The sequence below is a fragment of the Gadus chalcogrammus genome, chromosome 18, assembly GCF_026213295.1.
Source record: "Gadus chalcogrammus isolate NIFS_2021 chromosome 18, NIFS_Gcha_1.0, whole genome shotgun sequence".
Taxonomy (NCBI): domain Eukaryota; kingdom Metazoa; phylum Chordata; class Actinopteri; order Gadiformes; family Gadidae; genus Gadus; species Gadus chalcogrammus.
Window position 1 is genome coordinate 5,197,974 of NC_079429.1, and position 15,351 is coordinate 5,213,324.

General features: G+C 48.8%; 1 protein-coding gene across 1 annotated transcript in view; it reads right to left on the reverse strand.

Annotated features, from left to right (window-relative positions):
• LOC130371537 (protein unc-13 homolog D-like) overlaps positions 1–14,756 on the reverse strand; it is a 21,117-nt gene extending 6,361 nt beyond the window's left edge. The window contains 31 exon segments of the mRNA XM_056577349.1: positions 94–173; positions 283–357; positions 822–1,028; positions 1,546–1,619; positions 1,622–1,640; positions 1,962–2,114; positions 2,823–2,940; positions 3,531–3,661; positions 4,387–4,438; positions 4,725–4,822; positions 5,269–5,325; positions 5,433–5,523; positions 5,905–5,995; positions 5,998–6,022; positions 6,183–6,297; positions 7,022–7,122; positions 7,220–7,278; positions 7,281–7,311; positions 8,600–8,704; positions 8,795–8,864; positions 9,435–9,506; positions 9,611–9,655; positions 9,790–9,970; positions 11,612–11,678; positions 11,802–11,861; positions 11,983–12,090; positions 12,895–12,922; positions 12,924–12,949; positions 13,044–13,097; positions 13,210–13,245; positions 14,572–14,756. Coding sequence (XP_056433324.1) covers positions 94–173; positions 283–357; positions 822–1,028; positions 1,546–1,619; positions 1,622–1,640; positions 1,962–2,114; positions 2,823–2,940; positions 3,531–3,661; positions 4,387–4,438; positions 4,725–4,822; positions 5,269–5,325; positions 5,433–5,523; positions 5,905–5,995; positions 5,998–6,022; positions 6,183–6,297; positions 7,022–7,122; positions 7,220–7,278; positions 7,281–7,311; positions 8,600–8,704; positions 8,795–8,864; positions 9,435–9,506; positions 9,611–9,655; positions 9,790–9,970; positions 11,612–11,678; positions 11,802–11,861; positions 11,983–12,090; positions 12,895–12,922; positions 12,924–12,949; positions 13,044–13,097; positions 13,210–13,245; positions 14,572–14,637 — 2,495 coding nt within the window. The 5' untranslated portion in view covers positions 14,638–14,756.
• Between the last annotated feature and the right edge of the window lie 595 nt (positions 14,757–15,351).

Sequence of the window (15,351 nt, forward strand, 5' to 3'; positions counted from 1 at the left end):
GACTGAGAGAGAAGGGTTCTGTAGTGAGTAGGAACCACAGCCAAGATCCAGTGAGAGTCTTTGTTCCCCCTGCTGGGAGGAGGGAGACGGTACCTGTTGAAGTTCTCCTGGACCAGGTTCTCGTTCAGGTAGGTGAGCTCTCTCTCCAGGAACACCATGAGGGGACCCACCGCCTGCACGCAGCACAACACAAAACACACAAACAAGCAAAGCAACACAAAACAAACGTTAAAAAGGGAGAGCGTGGATCGGAGAGTTCTTAGTCTTAAGGGTTAGTCTTACGTCCTCTGTGGACTTGGAGGGGATCCGGCGCCTGGTGGTCATGCTCTTCACGTGGGTCTCAATGTCTGTGTTCAGCTAGAGAGAGAGAGAGAGAGAGAGAGAGAGAGAGAGACATAGAGAGAGAGAGGGGGAGAGAGAGAGAGGGGAGAGAGAGAGAGAGAGAGAGAGAGGGGGAGAGAGAGACAGAGACAGAGACAGAGAAAGAGACAGAGAGAGAGAGAGAGAGATGAATATTATAATTATATTTGGCTCTTTCTCCTGCCGGTATACTGACTGGTATTTACTGACTTGTTCTCCTACCTTTTGACTGGCTGATTCTCCTACCTGTTTACTGACTGGTGTGTGTTTACTGGCTGGTTCTCCTACCTGTTTACTGACTGGTGTTTACTGCCTGGTTCTCCTACCTGTTTACTGACTGGTGTTTACTGCCTGGTGTGTGTTTACTGGCTGGTTCTCCTGCGTCTTTACTGACTGGTGTGTACCGCCTGGTTCTCCTACCTGTCTGCTGAGGGTGTGTGTTTACCGCCTGGTTCTCCTACCTGTCTGCTGAGGGTGTCCAGGGCCGAGCGGATCTCCTTCTCCAGCACCCCCTGGGCCTGCCGCAGCTGGGAGTCCAGGGTGTTGCTGAACTGGCTCTCTGCGATCACGTGATTGGTGCGTTCCCGGAGCCCCGCCCAGTTGAGCTGGGTGGGGAGGCGGGTCAGCACGGAGCGGAGGTGCTCCAGGTCGTTGACCACCACGCACAGCTGGGGACGGGGACGGGGACACGGGTGGGGGGTGGGCAGGGGGGAGACAGGGGGGGACGAGACAAGGGTGGGGGGGGCAGGGGGTGGAGAGGGGAGGACAGGGGGGGACGAGACAAGGGTGGGGGGGCAGGGGGTGGAGAGGGGGGAGGACAGGGGGGGACAGGGGGGGACAAGAGGGGCAGGCGGGGGGGGCAGGTGGGAGCAGGGGGGGGGGACAGGGGGGAGAGAAGGGGAGGCCGTTTGTGAGAACAGGGCGTTCTCTTAAAGGTGTAGGCATGCTTTAAGAGCTGTGGTTGGAGTGTAATCTGTCAGAAAATGTGCATTTAGCCCCTATGGATAAAAGAATGCATGCTAAATTACAAAATATCAAATACATATCGATATGTGATGTGTATTTAATATAAGTATGTCATCGAGTTAAAGAGCAACGAACGACTACGGGGAAACACCACATTAGGCTAGTTTTGCAATCACTCTCCCTGATTGGCTGAGATGATCCAAGGTCCCGCCCCCTCACCATGTTGACGGCCACTCCGTGGTCCGAGTCCTCCGACAGCACCCGGACACGCCCCTTCAGGAGCTGGCAGTAGTGACCACGATCCTACACACGTCCTGATGCGCACACACGACACACACACGTACACGCATACGCACACACGCATACAGGTGAACATGCACTCACGGACACACACACAAACACGCAAGCACGCACACACACACACACACACACACACACACACACATGTTATTAGCCTAATAAACGACATATGATCTAACTTTGACTCTGTCACACCACACACGCACACATTCCACAGAATCAGCTCCGACGGCGCCTCATCGATCCCTCAACCCCTGCCCTCCTCCCGCCTACAACAACACGTGTGACATCACGACACAGGCAGCCTATCAGAGCCCGGCGGGGGCGGGACCCACCTCGGTGAGCTTGACCATGAGCATGAAGCCCTCCTCGGGGTCGGGCCAGGACAGCTGCTCCCACAGCCGGCAGATGGGCTGCACACACGTCACCAGGTCCACGGCCGAGGAGCTGTGCTTGATGGGCACCGAACCCGTCTGCAGGGGCTTGAGCTGGGGGAGAGGGGAGAGGGGGGGGAGACCAGAGGGGAGACCGGAAGGACGGACCAGGGGGGGGGGGGGCGTTAGGACGGACCAGGGGAGAGACCGTAAGGATGGACCATAGGGGCCGTAGGGACGGCCCAAAGGAGAGGGAGACCAGAGAGACCAGAGAGGGAGACCAGAGAGGGAGACCAGAGAGAGAGAGAGAGACCAGAGAGGGAGACCAGAGAGAGAGGGAGAGAGAAGAGAGAGAGAGAGAGAGAGAGGAGAGAAGAGAGAAGAGAGAGAGAGAGAGAGAGAGAGAGAGAGAGAGAAGAGAGAGGACTTCTAAGGTGCTTAGAGTCACAGTATCTCGGTTGTGATTGAAAGATTGTCCAACTGACCTTTACCCCCCGGTATGTCTGAAAGATCTCTGTTCTTTATTGGACTCTGACACTCTCTCTCCCCCACCCCAACAAACACTGGACAATGTGCTATTGAGTCAGGCTCTTTCTTTTTATGTTTTTATGCAATTTCAATTATGTGCAATATTGCTCACTTTTCATTGACTTTTGACTTTTACTGTTAGTCCATTTTGTTGTCTGTCTGTTGACTGACTTGTTCAGCTCCTGGAGGCCTGAATTTCCCCAAGGGGGTGAATAAAGTATCAACAACGCATCTGAACATAGAAGGCTATGGGTGGAGGTCCTACACACTGGAGGCTGTGGGTGGAGGCTCTACCTGGTCAACCTGCACCGCCCGCTCCACCCGGTCCAGAGTGGTGCTGAAGGCCTTGTTCAGCCAGTAGGGCAGGGCGTCACGGAACCGCTCGTGGAAGTCGGTCAGCTCTATGTAGTCCCTGAAAGAGCAGTCATGTTATATATACGCATGCACGCACGCACGCACGCACACGCACGCACACACACACACACACACACACACACACACCCACACACCCACACACCACACACCACACCACCACACACACACACACACACACACACACACACACACAAACAAACAGACAGACATATATACACACACATACACAAGCGCACACACACATGGACAGACAGACAGACATATATAAACACACACACACACACGTTATTTAGTTATTAATTATCTCTCTGTTAAGCGGAGGAAAAGTTCAAATGAAGCATTCTGTCCTTAAAGTGCTCAAATTCGACTAAATTGTTCTCTGGTAAGATATGGAAGCTATTAAAAATTGTATAATAGTCACATTATTTAATAGTAAAGTTTCTGAAAATAGTTTGTTTCTGACCCTGAACCAGGCGATATATATCCCATACATATCCTATAAACATAATGTTTTCATACCGATTGTGACCCTCTGATATCCTGTCTGGTTCATTAGTGTGTGTGTGTCCCGGGGTGTGTTTCTGTGTGTGTCTATCTGTGGTGTGGTCTGAGGACCAGCCTGGGGACCTCTTCTGCAGGAAGGCCTTGTCCTTGTGGATGGACTGCAGGCTGAGGTAGACGGGGAACAGGCTGCTGGCCAACGCCGGCTCCATCAGGCCCTCCATCAGGAGGAAGGACACCCGCAGCTCCTCAGCGAGCTGGGGGAGGGAGGGAGGGGGAGGGAGGGAGGGAGTGGGAGGTATGATGGATGAGAGGGGAGAGGTAAGAGGGTGAGGGAAAGAGGGAGGATAGGAGAGAGGAGGAGAGAGGGAATGGAGAGGAGATAGGAAAGGATCAGGCCCGGGGAGGACAGGTTTGGAGAGATGTGAGGTGAAGGGGAGGGGAGAGAGGAGGAGGGAAACATTTACATCTACATTCAGGGCATTTAGCAGATGGTTTTATCCAAAGCGACTTAAATAAGCACATTTGTCAGAAGAAAGAGGAACAACAATATATTGCCGTCAAGAAGTAATATTCAGCGATATATTGGATGTTGGAGTAAGGATGTTCCTAGAACCCAAGCACTAAAGATCACTAGGTTAACCCATTCCCCGTAGACAACCAAGACAGCTAGGATAAGACGCTGCACAATGCTAGGTACAATATTTAAGAGCAAGGACGTACATCTACATAAGTGTGTACATTAAATGCCAGGACGTACAACATTCAAAGGTAAGAGGATGGAAAGGAGAGAGGGGAAGAGAGGGAAGGGAGAGGCGATAGGAAAGGACTTAGCGAGGGGAGATTGGGACAGGTTTGGAGAGGAGAAGACATCCGATTACAGGTGGAAGGCGAACGGCAGAGGAAAGACATCCAGAGAGAGGACATGTTTCCTCCGAATCAGGCCGGTAGTGAGTTCACTGAGAGCAACTGCGTCACTCACCAGGGAGTCAATCCGCTGATAGACAACGGTGAACATATCCACCTGCACAGTGCTTAACATAGAAGAAAGAAAGGGGAAGGGAACTGTAAAAAAAAACTCACTGACACTGCGTGTGTTTATTAAGCCTTTGACACTACGTACCCATTGCACTATTTCGTACTTCCTATTTCATTATCCATTGCACTATGTACGTACTATATGTCGTATAATAGTCTCTATAGGTGATCATGTGTTGTTTGGATTGTGCTATCAATGTTTTACTCGATAGCCGAGCATTTGCTTCGGGCTGGTCTGAGTGCGTCTGCCTTCCCCCACGTGGTGTGTTGGCTCTACCTCACCTGACAAACACCCGGTTATAGACAGTTTTGCAGTTCTTCACGTCCTCTTGCACTTCGTTGGTCAGGTGTGCAAGGGCGCCCACAATCTCGGCCAGTTCCTGGGGTACGAAACGCACAACACAGGATCAGTGTTACATTAACCTTGAGAGCGTTTAGCAGACGCTTTTATCCAAAGCGACTTACAATAAGTACATTTGTCAGAATAAAGAAAAACAACAATTTATCGCTGTCGGTACAGTAAGGATGTTCATAGAACTTGCCAAGCACTTACAATCACTAGGTTAACCCATTCCCTGTATACAACAAAGACAGCTAGGATAAGATGCTACACGATGCTAAGTAAAATCTTTCAGTGTAAGGCCGTACAACATACAATAAATGCGTAAGAGGGTGTGGGGGGGGAAAGAGGGGAGGCTATTTAGAGTCGAGGTGAACTCTAAACAAGTGATTCTTGATAAGAATAGAGTAATAACGGATGGAAGAACTAATAAAGCCTTTATTTCATCAGTCCGTTGACAGCCAGAAGGTTAGTCGTGATAATCACCTTGGTCATCGGTTGGTGTAAACCCTTCTTCGTTTTGAACCAGTCCTCAGTCCCTTCCTAAGGAGGAGAAACCACTACATGTGAGGAGGGGAGATAAAAAACCACAGCGACGACACTAACGACCACCACAACATCTGGATCGTCTGTGTACGGTCAGCCCTCACCTTCACAGCAGCTCTGACCTCCGCCTGCAGCTCAAAGTCAGCTGGGTTCAGCTTCTGGAAGGCCTTCATCTTACAGATCTGCACCAGAATCCTGGAGAAACCAGACCCACAAGCAGCCACTCAGGGAAGGGAAGGGTCTACGGTCAGATGAACGGTCAAACGTCCTCTGAACAGACAGACAGACAGGCAGGCAGACAGGCAGGCAGACAGACAGACAGACAGACACAGACAGACAGACAGACAGACAGACAGACAGACAGACAGACAGACAGGCAGGCACACAGACAGACAGACAGACAGACAGACAGACAGAGACACAGACACAGACAGACAGACAGAAAGACTGACAGACACACACCCACACACCCCACGACAAACACACACAATCCTGACGGCTTTGGACTCAGTTACTGCTCCTTGGGGGGGGGGGGGGGGTCTCTGAGGCAGGGCTACAGGCGTCTCTGTGCAGTACCTGAGCAGGTGTGCAGTCGGGGGGTGGCTTTCGGAGTGGGGGAAGATGTCCCGGTACTTGGACACCAGGTCCAGGCCGTGACGGAGGAACCGTGCAGAGAATCCCGGAGCTCTTGTTTCTAGAGAGGAGACACGTCGGTGACTCTGCCTGAAGTCCTGCAGCAGCCAGGCCTTCATTGAGGTCGTTGCTCTACCGCCGCATTTTATTTTTATGTTTTTGAGAATGCTAATTAAGATAAAAGTGTTGAAGTGAAGTGAGTGAGTGTGTCTGAGGCTCACCTGCTGGTGCGGCGGCTCTTGCTGGTGCCAGTGATACTCTATGCTGGTGATCTGCTGGAACAGCACAGAGGAGTCCACCTCTAAGCTCTGGTACAGTTTACTGTACCACCACTTCCTGCCAGAGAGCACAGCCGTCAGACACACTGTGGTGCAGGAGTCTGGAGCTTGATCAGTACAAGTACAGTACAAAGCCAAAAAGGAAATGACGCACTACAAAAAGTCAGAGAACACAGGTAGACAGAGTGGCAGGGTGACATGGCACGGTTTAGCACCACAAACCTAAGAGTACACCGTCCCACTTTAATCACCATGGCTGTTTGAACATGGAACATCCCTCTGTTTTACCTACTGACCCCTATCCCTAAATAGGACTCACAGCCACTGTCAGTTGTCCTTACTAAACACTTCTATAAACTGTAGAGCTATGACATGACTAAGGATGTTTCTGTTTCCTATTGATGTGCCAGGAAATGACTGTGAATAGGTGTTTGATTGAGTGAAAAATGATGTAACAAGTGGCTCTGTCCATTGCCAAGTTTGTTACCACCACAGTCTTGGTTCTATCTCCACTATCTCCATCTTTGTGCGTACTCATTCTGGCTCTTTGTTCAGCGCATCTGATCTTTCATATGTGATAGTATAGTGTGAGTGCAGCACAACGGGCACCACACAAACACACACACACGCACGCACGCACGCACGCACGCGCGCTCGCGCACGCGCACACACACACACACACACACACACCACACACACACACACACACCACACACGCACACACACACGCACGCACGCACGCACGCACACACACAGGCAGCCTTAAGGGTTGGGTGGCTCACCCTATGTCCTGCTGGAAGAGCGGCAGGTTGTTCTGCGTGGCGTACAGCTCCAGCAGCATCTGACCCTCGCCGCTCATCTCTCCCTTCCACGGGACCCCTTCCTGGGACAGCAAAGGCAGCATGAAGGGGTCTGCCCAGGGTACAGAGTCAGGGTTGTGTCCCGGCCTGTGTACCGGGGGGAGGGGGCGCAGTGCCTACCTGCTGCTTGGTGATGAACGCCTGGACGAACTTCTGCAGGATGCCGCAGTAGTTGGTTAGGCGCCCCGTCCGGCGCTCAGGGTCGCATCTCTCTGTCAGCCAGGAAGTCACCAGGAACACAACCATGACACAACCAGGAACACAACCAGGAACACAACCAGAACCACCAGGAACACACCATGTACACAACCAGGAACACAACACAACCACACACCAGGAACACAACCATGTACACAACCATGAACACAACCATGTACACAACCATGAACACAACCAGGAACACAACCAGCACAACCATGAACCAACCAGGAACACAACCAGGAACACAACCAGGAACACAACCAGAACAACCAGGAACACAACCACAACACAACCAAACACAACCATAACACAACCAGGACACAACCATGTAACACAAACACACCATGAACACAACACAGGAACACAACCAGGAACACAACACAGGAACACAACCAGGAATACAACCATGAACACAATCAGGAACACAACCATGAACACAACCAGGAACACAACCATGAACAAAACCAGGAACACAACCAGGAACACAACCATGTACACACCCATGAACACAACCAGGAACACAACCAGGAACACAACCATGAACACAACCAGGAAACAACCAACACAACCATGAACACAACCAGGAACACAACCATGAACACAACCAGGAACACACCTGTACACAACAGGAACACACCCATGTACACAATCAGGACACCACCCTGTACACATCAGGACACACCCATGTACACAATCACAAAACCATGTACACAACCATGTACACAACCATGAACACACCCATGAACACAACCATATGAAAAGAACGTCGCAGTCACGTTTTGTTTCTCTATGAATAGCTTTACGTACCGACAGATATGTTGTTGTCCCTCTTTCTTCTGACCTATGAACACATTGTAAGTGGCTTCGGGTAGAAAAGTCTGCTAAAAGCCCTGAATGTAAATGTTCTTTGTTTGTATATGATATAGACGATAAATGATAGACAAAATACGATTGCTTTTACATTTACATTAACATTTGCATTTAGGGCATTTAGCAGACGCTTTAATCCAAAGCGACTTTCAATAAGTAAATAAGTGCCATGCACTTACAGTTGCTAGTTTAACCCATTCTCCGTATACAACAAAGATAGCTAGGGTGAGACACTACACAATGATAAGTACTATTATTAAGTGGCAGGACGTACAACATACAATGAGTGCAAACATAAGTAACAGTTTTCCATTACATAACCGCTCGCTTTTATTTAAAGTGTTTATTCGCACTCTGAAATGAGCAAAACGTAACGTACAAACAACGCTAAGCCGTTGCGTGTTGTTGATGAGCTCGCTGTGGGCCCACCTCTTTGTGGATGAACTTGAGGTTGAGGTGGCAGCGCCCGCGGTCGGGGTACGTCTCAGTCCGGGGCTCCAGCTCGTACCAGCTGTCCTCTGTGCATCGGAGGTCCTGGGTGTGGGGAGAGGAGATCTTAACAACGGTGGTTTGATAAGCAACGTGTGACGGATGGAGGAACAACACGGTCGATGGAAGATTTACCTGAAGCTTTAAGACAATCTTTCCCAGAAAGTCGTCTGCCCCCTTTTCCTTTTTGGCGTCTTTGATCATCCTATGGAGACAGCAGTAGGAGTGGTCTTGTCTTCATGTCTTAATGTAAAGGCTTAATGTAAAGGTAAAGGCATCCCTTAATGTTAAGGCTTAATGTAAAGTTAAAGGCATCCCTTAATGTAAAGGGTTAATGTAAAGGTAAGGGCATCAATTAATGTAAAGGCTTAATGTAAAGACCTCCTTAAGGAGAGGCTCTCTTGGTCTCAGAGAAGTCCTCCTACATTCTCAGACTGTTGAAGTTGGTCTTGAGGTCCTCCTACCTTCTCAGACTGTTGAAGTTGGTCTTGAGGTCCTCCTACCTTCTCAGACTGTTGAAGTTGGTTTTGAGGTCCTCCTACCTTCTCAGACTGTTGAAGTTGGTCTCAAGGTCCTCCTACCCTCTCCGACTGTTGAAGTTGGTCTTGAGGTCCTCCTACCTTCTCAGACTGTTGAAGTTGGTCTTGAGGTCCTCCTACCTTCTCAGACTGTTGAAGATGCTCTTGAGGTCCTCCTACCTTCTCAGCTGTTGAAGTTGGTTTTGAGGTCCTCCTACCTTCTCAGACTGTTGAAGTTGGTCTTGAGGTCCTCCTACCTTCTCAGACTGTTGAAGTTGGTCTTGAGGTCCTCTAGTTTCTGGGCCAGAGACAGCTGCTCATCTCTGTCCCTGAAGGAGTAAACAGAGCCAGTGAGGAGGTGTGGAGGAGAGGGGAGGAGAGCTACTGATGATGGGAACAACGAGAAAAACCGCACTCTGAAAGATCGTCTCACCACATCTCTAAGTGGAAACTCGCTCCTTCGGTGTCCTCAAACTCACTGGAGACAGGAACAACACAACCACAAGAACACACTGTTAAAGGGATGACTGCTGCAACCAAACAGACACACGCGCGCACACACACACACACACACACACACATCCACTCACACTCGCACACACACGCCCTCACAGTATGAAGATCTCGTTCCAGACAGGGTTGAGGGTCTGCCACTTGATTTCCGTTCTGTAGATGCTCTCGTCCGCCGCGGCGTCCTTCACCACCGACTTGCGGGGTTTGGCCCTGGAGCTCCGAGCGCGACTCTCCTTCTCATCCTCCAGGATGGTCAGCAGGCAGTAGGGGTCGCTGAACCCTGGGACACACACACACACACGCATTAACGCACACGCACCCGGCAAGCATATAAACACGAGCGCACACATGAATGCGCACGTACACGCACTCAAACACACGCACGCATGCACGGGATGGACTGGGACAAAAATTTGGCCCGGGACTTTGGGATGGAGAGGCCTTTTATGAGACCGCGGGAATAGCCTGCGTAGAATTTTGCCACGGTGTAAATAATAAAAACTAGTCCTTATCTGGGATATGTGCATTGCAACTGCATGTCAATGTTGGGATTTGCATGTGTTTAGATATTGTGAACATCACTGGGAAATATTTTATAAGCAATCTTGTCCATGTACAAAATATTAGAAATTGCAAGTGGCTAGAAAGGTAAATCAAGGCTGAAAATGATCTTAATAGTGCAAGATAGAATTATTTTAGTGAAATAAAATTGTCTGCTGGTTACTGCTTCACATAAATCACTAATCAAGCTTTTTTTAACCAACGTTTGCATTGACAAATTAGAAAAAATGGCTCTGTCAGTCTCTGGCCAGGTATATAGAGGGGCTATGCAACATTTCAGAGTGATAGGTCAAGCCGTTTAGGAGAAAAATTAGGACACACACAGACAGACAGACTTTCCTTTATTGATATAGGCCTAGTTGGATTTAAATAGTTAGAGTTAGCTAATCAATACTTCATTCACTGCCTCTTCCGTGGTCATTACAATATTATGAATAGTTCTCCGACGTCTCTGTTACTTCCATAATTAGTTTAAGTCATTATTATATTGCCAAACATGCTCGCTGCTGCGAGCATGCCGTGTCCTGTTCCCGCCTCACCATTGGTCTTGCTGACAGGGGCGTCGCCGTCAACCTTGGCTTTTCCACGGAAAAGGTCGGTTAATTTAGCACATTTGGCTGCGTCTTGCTCTAACATTTTTTTCCTTTTCAACCTCAACTTCGGAGCGCCACCCAATTCTTTTTCCTCTCCACCACCTTTTTTCCTTTTGACATTTTCGTATTTCTGTGTAACTTCAGCGAGATCAGTAAGTGAGTCAGTAAGTGACCCGGCCGTGTATCAGGCTGAGCCAATCAGAAATGACAGACCGCGGAGCAGTCCAAGTTGGGAGGGGCCGTTCGGCCGCTCGCTTTGGCCGCTCGCTTTGCCCCCATACACTGTGGGGGTGCTCCCCCCTCTTAATTGACAGTAATACATAGGCCCCGTTTCAAGTTCAAGCAAGAGCTCCGTTTCGCGCTGTAAGCAAATATCCGGCAGCAGGCCACCCCAAATCAGGGCTTACTTAACTTTTTCATTTTTTTTTACATCTTTTACAACAAAAATAAATAAATAATAATATCTAAAATAATAATAATAATAATAAAAAAAATCGAAAAGAATTACGGCCGGCGGCTCGGCCTGAAATCGTCCGGCCGTTCGGGAAATCTCCCGAACCTCCCGATGGCCAGTCCGCCCGTACACTCACAGGCACACGCAAGCACACAAACACGTGCGCACATACACGCACACACACACAAACACACACAGGCATGCATGCACACATGCACACACACGCACGGACACGCATACACACACACCAGGAGGTCTTAGGTCAGGTGAAGGTGACTGTAATATTTTGAATACAACCGGTTGAGGCTCTCACCACTGACGTCTTTTCCCAGAATCCCCTTGGCCTCCTTCACCGTGGCCATCAGACAGTACACAGGGGGCTGTGGAAAGAAGACCGTCGTCACATCCAACAAACGGACGCTTTGTAGAACAGGAAGGCCATATTTGGAGATGTAGGGTCTAGTCAGTAGTGTTAATGGGTCATCTCAACCTCCTGTTCTCACCTCACAACTCCGGACTTTCTCCATCAAGCTGTCGTGCTCTGATTGGCTCATCGGGAAGGCCTGAAAAAAAAAAAAGTGAGAGGCAGACACCAAAGAAACCTGACAGCCTTCTAGATGACTCCTGCAGGACTAAGTATGAGCTTGTACAATGACAGAGTGCACGGGGCGGGGTGGTTAGTACTTCTCTGATGTAGCTGTGGAGCTGTCCGTCTGAGAAGGTCTCGCTGGAGGCAGGCTTCCCCAGCTTGTGGACGATGGTGTACAGCAGCTCCCGATACAACGGCTTCAGCTGTACAAAAGGAGATGCAGATGGAGTCAGAGGTGTCAGCTGTATTCAGCCCATCCAGACTCTTCCCTGGGTTTACTCTGAGTGGTCTGGAGTCTGCTGTCCCTGGCTGTAGCCTTGCATGGCTGACGCCACCATCGGTGTGTGAAGGCGTGGTTTGTGACCGAATTGTACACGACCGCGGTTTCCCTATTGGTCATTATTGCACCAATAGAAAGCAGGAAGAGGAAGTCAGGCCTCACCGCTAGGTGCTACCTGACTCCTGCTCAACCCTGATTGGACGATGGCACGAGCAGCGAGGAGGAAAGAGAGAACCGATTCCTATACCTAAATGTTTTTGATCATATTATCTTCCGTAAAGGGAAGTGGTGTAGGAATATACACTGTGTGTTGACGGGTGGACATGATGTGCGTGATACATTGCAAGTGAGGTGATGTGGTTATGGCTGGGGTTGGTTAACCAAGGTTTGAACCGGGTTTGAAAAGAAAGTCTTTGCGTGCTTGCATTTCAAAATGCAAGCACGCATAAAGTAAAGGATTAATGCATTTGCATGCCATCCCAAAACCACGTACAACGTCAAACATGTTGCATTTTGAATTGCAACATGTTTGACGTTGTACGTGGTTTGGGATGGCATGCAAATGCATTAATCCTTTACTTTATGGATCCTCAGTTATGTGGTTCCTGAAGACTTGTTTTATTCCACTGAATATATAAAAAATACAGAGATGTATCGTAAATTCTTTGTAGTTATTATCCTGGTATATTATATGCATGAAATAGTTATGTAAAGAGACGCAGCATACTTCAAGCTCTTTATGTTTTTCTCCTCTCTTCTGGGTCCTCATCATCTTGTAGATCCTGAGAACAGTCAGACATTGACTTTACTCCAAAACCACCAGAGAGCGCAGTAATCTGAGATCGATAGTGGGTACAGGATGCACGTCCATCTCACCCTTCTCTCCTTCTTCCTGGTCATTCCTAGCTTACGTGTGTTGCCGGGCGAGATCTGACAAACGAGGCGAGGAAACATGAAACACACACGAGGAGATATTCCATCACAGACAGGAGAACGATAAGGAGAGATGGAGACGGACGCGTGGAACCGTGAGTCCTTCTACCTGTCTGTGTCGATTCCGAGGGGAGCCAGGAACCCGCTGTGAAGGAACAGTGAGTGGGTGAGGGTTAGGGTCATTAAGAATGAATGACGAATGAATGGGTAACTGCTGGAACACACAGACACACACACACACACACACCCACAACCCCCGCCCCACACACACACACACACACACACACACACACACACACACACACACACACACACACACATAATAACAAATAAAATAACAAAATAAGTAATGGCAAACTAACTGTTGACTACTGAATATTAAATTGAATGTAGAATATTGACAAAGCTGAGGTATTGCGGCACACAAACACAAACACACACACCCACACCCACACACAGACACACAGACACACACTCACACACACACACACACACGCACACACACACAGACACACACACACACACACACACACACCGACCTACACACACTGAATAAACAGCATTGAGCATTGACACTGACATTTATCCTTTCATACAAAAATACCCTGCATTCTGAGTACACATGTTGTTGCCAAGCACAGGTTATTTGTGCGTTTGTATTTCTTTCAATTATTCAATTTACAGGAAATACTGTATTTAATAAAAATCGTTATGTTTTGGCTTGAAAGATAAGCAAAGTGTGTGAGTTATCACCATGCCGGTAAGACAGCTGCGTCAGTGAAAAGCTTCCTCGTCGAGTCAGATAAGGAAACTGACTCTTCGCTATAACACTCTCATCAGTTCTCTGCAGCACAATACTTGCAGGCATGTATTCAAATTGCGATGTGCAAAACCTGACATTCTCTGACTGCCTCTTTCATACTGGAGGTATACATTCAGAGTGTGCAATGAAACAAAAACAAACAGAGCCCTCTTTCTCTCTTATTGAACACCCACTACCCACTCACACACACACACACACACACACACACACACACACACACACACACACACACACACACACACACACACACACACACACCACACACACACACACACACACACACACACACACACACAGAGGAGTGACATGCTTAATAAGGCATTAGTTGACGAATCGCTCAGATGAATCATACAGTACATTTTTTAAAATAGCAGTTAGGCCGAAATAACTTCCTGTTTCTCCTCCGATGACTTCCTCTACTCATATACTGCACATACCTTCTTATTCTACATATTTTAAACTAACTAAAACCACAACCACTTGGTCATCTAAATATTCAATTTGATACAGACAGAACACAGAACCACTGAGTGTGACAGATCGTACCCCCAGATCACACAGACTCAGTTATTGCCCACAGACCTCAGCTGAGGGTAGCAGAGCAAAACAAAAGCCCCTTCTGTCCACATGTCATGGGACGGCCCGTACCTGGTCAGGTGCATCCATGGAACCGTCTCCGGGGACGGCCAACCCACTTTGCGACTTGGACGCCATGGTGGCGAGGGATCAACAGCTGGTGCTCCCCTGCTGTAGGAGTTAGAAGGAGGTAAGGCACGCTTGAAACGTGCAAAAGGTCCCAGCTTATCACTGGAGAGATACTGAGACACTGAGAGAGAGGAGAGAGAGACACAGAGAGAGAGAGGAGAGAGGAGAGAGAGAGAGAGAGGGAGAGAGAGGAGAGGGAGAGAGAGAGAGAGAGAGAGAGAGAGAGAGGAGAGAGAGAGAGAGAGTAGAGAGAGAGAGAGAGAGAGAGAGAGAGAGAGAGAGAGAGGGACTGAGATACAGAGAGAGAGAGAGGAGGAGAGAGAGGCGTCTACGAGCTGTTTGATATCCACTTTTATGACAGAGCAGGAAGTCCTGACTTCCTGTCGAAGGCGGTAACTGTTATGCATTAGTGTTTCTTCATCTGGGGCGATGGGACAGTTGGGGGTTGATTACATCTCAACAGCTTGTCATCTTTTCTCATAAGCCTTACACAAATACATCCTGTGGACACAAGCTAGACGGACATATAAGGCCTACCCCAACCTGACCACAGCTCTTGAGCAAAGAGTTTTGAGGCGTCCTCTCGATAAATACCCATACCCTTGGAGACACTTTGAATAGTCTGCCTCGGCCTTGTGTATGGGAGTTTTCAACCTCTACAAAAAAAAACCTATCTAATATACAGCCAGTGAGGGTGAGATTGCGGTCAATAGATGTATGTGT